The sequence below is a fragment of the Phacochoerus africanus genome, unplaced genomic scaffold (genome assembly GCF_016906955.1).
Source record: "Phacochoerus africanus isolate WHEZ1 unplaced genomic scaffold, ROS_Pafr_v1 Scaffold_18, whole genome shotgun sequence".
Classification (NCBI taxonomy): domain Eukaryota; kingdom Metazoa; phylum Chordata; class Mammalia; order Artiodactyla; family Suidae; genus Phacochoerus; species Phacochoerus africanus.
In genome coordinates, this window is record NW_025927375.1 from 329,986 (window position 1) to 338,451 (window position 8,466).

General features: G+C 43.1%; 1 protein-coding gene across 1 annotated transcript; it reads right to left on the bottom strand.

Annotated features, from left to right (window-relative positions):
- Nucleotides 1-6,079: 6,079 nt before the first annotated feature.
- Nucleotides 6,080-7,018, bottom strand: LOC125119221 (olfactory receptor 7C1-like). The gene has a single exon (XM_047766079.1). The coding sequence runs from the start codon at nt 7,016-7,018 to the stop codon at nt 6,080-6,082; it is 939 nt and encodes a 312-aa protein (XP_047622035.1).
- Nucleotides 7,019-8,466: the final 1,448 nt, after the last annotated feature.

Consider the following 8,466-nt stretch of genomic DNA (forward strand, 5'->3'; position numbering starts at 1 on the left):
TGTTGGACTTTGTCCAATGCTTTTTCTGCGTCGATTGAGATGATCATATGATTTTTGACTTTTCTTTTGTTAATGTGGTGTATGATGCTGATTGATTTGCATATGTTGAACCATCCTTGTGAACCTGGGATGAACCCTACCTGGTCATGGTGTATAATTTTTTTGATATGTTGTTGGAGTTGGTTGGCTAAGATTTTGTTGAGAATTTTTGCATCTATATTCATCAATGATATTGGGTGATAGTTTTCTTTTTTGGTGGTATCTCTGTCTGGTTTTGGAATGAGGGTGATGGTGGCATCATAGAATGTCTGGGAGTATTCCTTCTTCTTCAACCTTTTGAAAGAGTTTCAGGAGGATGGGCACCAATTCCTCTTTATATGTTTGATAGAATTCACCTGTGAAGCCATCTGGTCCTGGACTTTTATTTGTCGGGAGTGATTTTATGACCTCTTCAATTTCATTTCTAGTGATCAGTCTGTTCAGTTGGTCTGTTTCTACTTGATTCAGTTTTGGCAGGCTGTAAGATTCTAGAAAATTGTCCATTTCTTCCAGATTGTCAAACTTGTTGCCATAGAGTTGTTCATAGTATTCTCTTATGGTTTTTTGTGTTTCTGCTGTATCCGTTGTGATTTCTCCTTTTTCATTTCTAATTTTGGTTATTTGGGTTCTTTCTCTCCCTTTTTAGTGAGTCTGGCCAGGGGTTTGTCAATTTTGTTCACCTTTTCAAAGAACCAGCTCTTGGTTTTATTAATATTCTCTATTGTTTTTTGAGTCTCTATTTTATTGATTTCTTCTTTGATCTTTATAATTTCCTTCCTTCTGCTGACTTTAGGCCTTTTTTTGTTCTTCTTTTTCTAATTCGTTTAGGTGGAGGGTTAAGTTGTCCATTTGGGATCTTTCTTCTTTTTTGAAAAAGGCCTGTATTGCTATAAATTTCCCTCTGAGCACTGCTTTTGCAGCATCCCATAGATTTTGAGAGGTTGTGTCTTCATTATCATTTGTCTCAAGGTAGTTTTTAATTTCCTTCTTGATTTCCTCATTGACCCATTGGTTTTTTAGTAGCATGTTGTTTAGTCTCCATGCAGTAGGTTTTTTCTCTTTCCTTTTCCCATGGTTGATTTCTAATTTCATGGCATTGTGGTCAGAGAAGATACTTGAGATAATTTCTATGCTCCTAAATTTATTGAGGTTAGCTTTGTGTCCCAATATGTGGTTGATTCTTGAGAATGTTCCATGAGCATTTGAGAAGAATGTATATTCTGCTTTTTTTGGATGTAGTGTCCTGAAGATATCAATGAAGTCTAACTTTTGTACGGTTTCCTTTAGGATCTCTGTTTCTTTATTGGTTTTCTGTCTAGAGGATCTGTCCATTGATGTGAGGGGGGTATTAAGGTCTCCTACTATGATTGTATTCTCATCAATATCTCCCTTTATGTCTGTTAATATTTGTTGTATGTATCTGGGTGCTCCTATATTTGGGGCCTATATGTTGACGATAGTAACATCCTCTCCTTGGATGGATCTCTTAATCATTAAGTAGTGTCCTTCTTTGTCTTTCTTTATGTCTTTTGTTTTAAAGTCTATTTGGTCTGATATGAGTGTTGCAACTCCTGCTTTTCTGTCATGTCTATTGGCGTGAAATATTTTTCCCCACCCTTTCACTTTCAATCTATATGTGTCCTTTGTCCTAAGGTGAGTTTCTTGTAGGCAGCATATTGAAGGTTTTTGCCTTTTTATCCACTCAGCCACTCTGTGTCTTTTGGTTGGGGCATTCAGTCCATTGACATTTAAGGTGATAATTGATAGATTATTATTTATTGCCATTTTGAACCTCATGTTCCACTTGATTCTATGGTTCTCTATACTTCCTTTTTTTTTTTTTTTTTGATTGGATGGTCTCCTGTTATTATCTGCTTGAGGTTTTTTTTTTTTCATTTTTTGCACATGCAATATTTGGTTTTGTCTTCTGGTTGCCCTGTTTTTTAAGTATTCTAACCCCTTCCTATAATTGTGTGTTTTAGCCTGATGGTCCTGTAGGTTCAAACACTTCATTACTATATTAAAATTAAGAAGAGAAACATACAAACAAACAAACAAAAAGGGTCTATTTATTTCCTAACATCCCTTGCCCACATTTTATGATTTTGATGACTCTTTTTTTTTCTATTTAATTTTATTTTGTTTGAAGCATGTTCATGATTAAATCTGTATGCTGGCTTATTTGAGTGACTGCTCTCTGACTGTGCTTTCCTCAGTCCTAGTTCTTCTTCTTCTTTTTTTTTTCTTTTTTCTTCCATTTCCTTCCTTTCTTTTTGGTTTAGAGAAGCCCTTTCAATATTTCCTTTAGCCTGCTGTATTCTTTTAGTTTTTGTTTGTTGGAAAACATTTTTATTTCCCCTTCTATTTTAAATGATATTCTTGCTGGCTAGAGTATTCTAGGTTGCATATTTTTTCCTTTGAGCACTTTAAATATCTCTTGCCATTCCCTCCTGGCCTGTAGTGTTTCTGTAGAGAAATCAGCTGATAATCTTATGGGGGTTCCCTTGTAGGTAACATTCTGCTTTTCTCTTGCTGCCTTTAGGATCCTCTCTTTATCACTAACTTTTGCCATTTTTATTATGATGTGTCTTGGTGTGGGTCTGTTTGGGTTCAGTTTGTTTGGGGCCCTCTGTGCTTCCTGTATCTTGAACCCAGCATCCTTTAGATTTGGGAAGTTTCCAGTGATAATTTCTTCAAATATATTTTCCATTCCCTTATCTTTTTCTACTCCTTCTGGAATCCCTATTATGCGTAGATTGGCCCACTTTATATTACCCCATAGGTCTCTTATATTGCTTTCCTGTTTTTTGATTAGGTTTTCTGTCTGTTGACCGGATTGAGTGATTTCCATTATTCTATCTTCCATATCACTGATTCATTCTTCTGCATTATTCATTCTGGTTTTTACTGCCCTTAGTTCTGTTTGCATCTCTGCAAATGAATGTTCTAGTTTTTCTTGGCTCCTCCTTATATGTTCTAGTTCCTTTCTGAGGGTATCTGCATTACTGTTCATATCTTCTCTTCATTCCTTCAGTATTTTCACTATTTCTCTTTTGAACTCCAGGTCTGTCAGACTGCAGAGATCTGTTTCATTGTTGACTGTGTTAGGGGAGTTCTCCTGTTGGTTTGACTGGGGGTGGTTTCTCAGCTTCTTCATCTTGCTTGTTGTTTTCTTTTTCCTGGGGGAGTTGTCCTCTCTGTGACTGGGCAGTGTTTGCTTTGTCACTGCCGTGGAATATTTCCTGAGGGCTTCTGTTGTTGGTCAGTCTTTTTTGAGGCATTGTGGCTTTTCTGGAGTCTTTATGGGGCTAACAGGGTCTCTTTATAGCAAAGGAGGACTTCCTGAGGGCAGACAGGACTGGGAGGTCCACACCACGATGGCAGCAGATTTCACTTGGTCATGCAGAGCTTGCTCTGGTGTTTTTAGGCTGTGGGGTTCTTGCAGGGGTTTGGCAGTGTTGGGCAGCTGTTCTTCAGCAGTGCAGCACCCCCTGAGGGCTGGAGAAGATATCTGGGTCACTGAGAACCCAAGAGGTGCTTCCCTAGGGCAGCCCAACTCAGAAGGATGGTATGAGAATGTAGGCAGATCTTTTCACAGTCTGGCCAAGCCTATTGTAGTTTTTCTGGGCTGTAAGGGGTCCTGCAGAGAGCTGGCAGTCCTTTGCAGCTGTTCTGCAAGAGTGTGGCTCCCCCCAAGGGCTGCAGCAGCTAGCTGGGCCGCTGAAAACCCAAGAGGCTCTACCCCAGGGCAGCCCAACTCAGAAAGACTGTCCGAGAATTAGGCAGATCTTTTCACAGTCTGGCCAGACTTGTTGTAGCTTTTCTGGGTTGTGGGGGGTCCTACCAGGAGCTGGCAGTCCTGTGTAGCTGTTCTGCGGAAGTACAGCTCCTCCTGAGATGTGGAGTGGCTAGCTGGGACACTGTGAAGCCAGGAGGCTCCTCCCCAGGGCAGCCCAACTCAGAAAGACTTCCCGAGAATTAGGCAGATCTTTTCACGGCCCAGCCAGGCTTGTTGTAGTTTTTCTGGGCTGCAGGGGGGCCTGCCTGGAGCTGGCAGTCCTATGCAGCTGATCCACGAGAGTTTGGCTCCCCCTGAGGGCTTGGGTGTCTAGCTGGGCACTGCCAACCCAAGAGACTCCTCCCCAGGGCAGCCCAACTCAGAAAGACTGTCTGAGAATTAGGCAGATCTTTTCATGGCCTGGCCAGGCTTGTTGTAGCTTTTCTGGGCTGCAGGGGGGCCTTCCTGGAGCTGGCAGTCCTATGCAGCTGATCCGCTATAGCTCAGCACCCCCTGGGTCCTTGGGCAGCTAGCAGGGCCGCTGGAAACCCAAGAGGCTCCTCTCCAGGGCAGCCCAACTCAGAAAGACCGTCCGAGAATTAGGCTGATCTTTTCACGCCTTGGCTAGGCTTGTTCTAGGTTTTCTGGGCTGCAGGCCTTTCCTCGGGGGCTAGTGGTGTTTGGTGCTGCTCTGTGGAGGTGTAGCCCCTCCAAAGGGCAAGCAGGCCTTTGCAGGGACAGCCCCTGCAGTGGTAGGCTTCAGGCAATTGTTGGGGCCAGCCCTCCTGGATGGCAGGCAGCCCCAGGTCCGGCGAGAGCATAGGGGGTGGTGGGGGTTGGGGGGGGGATGCACTGGGAAGCACAGCTTTCAGCTAGCTAGCGGGCCTGTAAGCTTGCTGTGGCGTGGGGGGTATTCTATGGGAACCCACCACTTCTTCTCTCCCCTCCCCAGCACGGGCGCAGACCAGGCTCTTCTCCCAGGTTCCCTCTGATGCGGCTTTCCACTTCCCCGCCCCTAGAGTATTGCTCCCTTCCTCTGTGACTGCTTTTTTTTCTAGTCTCCCAGGCAGTCTCTGCCCCATAAAACTTGACAGACCAGTTTCTAGCCCTCCCAAGCAGTCTCCGCTCTGCCCCGCCCCCCCAGCCCTTGTGGGGAACTAACCTCCGGAACCAAGGACTCGGTGCCCAGCCCCCACCCAGGTGTCTTAATTTTTGGTGACTGTGCCCGTAGTTCAGATGGTCCATTCAGTTCTTGATCGGCATTTCAGTACTCCAACTTACTGCTACACTCTTCTCTGCATCTGGAGATTCCTCCGGTTCATTTGATCTTTCCCCCGTGTAGGTGACTTTCCAGGGTGCAGGATCCCTTTCTCCTCTGCAGTTCCCTTTTGGTAGTGCCCATCCAGCTGGGATTCACCTTCTCTCAGTCTCCTCTTTTCTCTTGTTTTACCTAGTAATGTCCCAAACTTCTTGCCATTATTGGAGTTTAGGTTCTTCTGCCAATGATTGGTTGCTGTTCTGTGCGAGTCATTTATCCTGTAGATGTGTTTTTTTTTTCTTGTGATTGTGGAAGAGGGCAAGAGTGTCCCCCTACTCTTCCGCCATCTTGTCTCCTCTAATTTCATCTTTTCATATTGGTGTGGAGTTTTCTGCATTTGGGTATGCTATAGTTTCTTTATTCATTCTTCCACTGATGGGTATTTGAATTATTCTCAGTTTGGTGCTATCCAAATTCCACTGCCATAAACATTTTTAAACATGCTTTGTAGACATAAGCACCCATTTCTTTCAGGTATATACCTGAGTGGGGGAGCTATGCTATAGAGTAGGAGTATGTTTAAACTTAGTAGAGATGCCAGAGACTTACATCAATTTATACTCTAGTATAAGGATACCAGCCAACTAGTAGTGTGTGAAAGTTCCCATTGCTCCAAGTCCTTGCTAGCTCTTGGTATTGTCAATCTTTTGGATTTTAGCTCCTCTGGGGGATGAATTATTTGCTATCTTGATATGTCTATTGATGATGTAGCAGAGACTTGGATAAATATGTCTGCACAAGAAAGAGGGCATAAATGTCACTAAAGGAAGTTCATGGGTAGCAGTTGCTCGTGGGTGTGTAAATTCAGAAGAAACTCAAGTGAAGGTATTTCAGAAAAAGAGGGACAGGCACGCACTTAAAGGATTTGAAGATTCAGTATTTCTGTCTACCAGGGTATTGACCCTTGGTTATCATAACTCCCCAGTCACAACATCCATGGCTCTTCACAGGGAGAAGAAAGACCTGCTGAAAAGCTTCCTCAGGGCCCTCTTCATGTCCCTGTTCCTCAGGCTGTAGATGAAGGGGTTAAGCATGGGGATGACCATGGAGTATATTACTGAGGCTACTGTTCCCATTGAGGAGGAGGAAGGGAAGGCAGAACTGAGGTACACACCTAACCCTGTCCCGTAGAATAAGGAAATGACCGTTAAGTGAGACCCACAGGTGGAAAATGCTTTGTACCTCCCCTCAACTGAAGACATTTTCAATATGGAGGAAATAATCTTAGAGTAAGAGAAAATGATCCCAAACAGTGGAACAACAGCCAGCAGACCAACTGTAGAATACAGTGTAACATAATTAGTGAGAGCATCAGAGCAGGCAGACTTGAGTACCTCTGTCATTTCACAGAAGAAGTGGGCAATTTCTGTGTGTGTGCAGAACGAGAGACGCAGCACCATCAGACTGTGGAGGAGGCAGACCAGGACACTGGCAATCCAAGAGACTAGAGCCAGCAGTTCACAGAGGTGTTTGTTCATCATAATTGTGTATTGCAGGGGGTGGCAGATGGCCACAAAGCGGTCATAAGCCATCACGCTCAGGAGGAGGTTGTCCAAACACACAAATGCTGAGGAAAAAAACATCTGGGTGATGCAGCCTGCATAAGTGATGGCTTTGCTCTCTGTCTGGATGTTCACCAGCACTTTGGGAACTACGGAGGAGTTGACACAAATATCAGAAAAAGACAGGTGGGAGAGAAAGTAGTACATGGGGGTGTGGAGGCGGGAATCAGAGGTGACAGTGAGGATGATAAGCAGGTTCCCAAGCACAGAGACCAGGTACATGGATAAGAACAGCACAAACAGTAGGGGCTGAAGTTCTGGATCCTCTGAGAAGCCCAAGAGGAGGAATTCTGAGACACCTGTTTGGTTTCCTGTATCCATGTATCTGTTAATTCTGCCAGGTAACTTACAAACCTATGCTAATTAAAACAAACAAACATGAGCCCCAATATAAAAATACTTTTATCCTATTAGTAACCCCCCTCAAAAGAAAAAAAAAACAAACAGGAAAAATATGTACTTTGGCTAACAATTTAGTTTTCATTCCCTGGGAGTGATTACAAATCTTATACAGGTATCATTTTCAGGGATAATCTATTCCCTCTTCTGAAATTTATCACAAATTAGACTTTGCGTACAAAATCTGTCTCAAGAAACCATCAACCTCTGTGGTGCCCAGCTTGGCATCAGCCCCTTTCAGATGGAGCACATCAATGGTTTGAACATTCTTCCTTTGGAGGTGCTGAAATTTGCCTCTTGGATGATTCTGCCTTGTCCCACATTTCTTTAGTTCTCTAGCCAAACTATGTGTGTTGGTGGTGCTCTGGCCCCACTGCCCCCTGACAAGAACTAATTTGATGAGAGAGTGGCATGTGCCCAAATCTTGCCATCAGCTTTCATGAAGATATTTAGAAATAAAACTCATATTTTAGTTAATAACCAGAGGGGGTGGACCTGATGGGACACATCAACTGAGGGTCTGAGTTAGGGGTGACCATAGTTATGCTTGAAAATAAGGCAGCCTATGAGTCAGAACCAGTGTACTGAACTGCGAAGCTAGGTGTGGTGGTCAGGATCATGTTAAATTAGGAATCCTAGAGTTGGACTGCTACACCATGAATCCTGGCTCTACTCTTCATTGCTCTTGGCCAAGTTCTTGGATTTCTCAGTACCTCAGTTTCCTACTTGCTGACATGGGATTTTAATGATACTCATGGGATTTTAATGATTCCTACTCTGTAGGATTGTCGAGAGGAATAAATGGGTTGATGTTTTAAACAACAGGGCCTAGAACATGATGTAAACATCGGAAATCATGGCTCAACACATTTTAGAATTTGGGAAATATAGTCTGTGGAGCTGAAGGCAGTGAGTAAAATACTTAGAGAGAATGGGATATAGTAGATCACTTGGCTTAAAAGAATATGGGAAGGAGAGAGAAATGGAAATCAACAGAAATGATGACCTTGGCTGTGAGGCTTTCCAGTTTGGGGAGCAGCACCTTCAAGACTACTGGTCACCTTCTTCTTCATTCTGTTTAAGTACAGACACGTGTTTTCTGTGAATCTTCCCTTTTCTGTGGAAGCTGGTTTCACGGGGTTTCTATAATTTGAATCGGGAGCACATTCACTAGATTAAATCCTAAACAATAGGGAAGAATCAAAATTCATTCTGATAGGAATAAAATATACCAATGAAGAGGAAAAATTTGTGGATTGACAAAATGATTTGTGTTGCTATGAGCTTCAAAAATTCCTCCAAGCATATTAAAACTTTTCTAAGCATTCCTTTTATGATGTTATATGGCAGAATACAAACAGCTGCCAAAA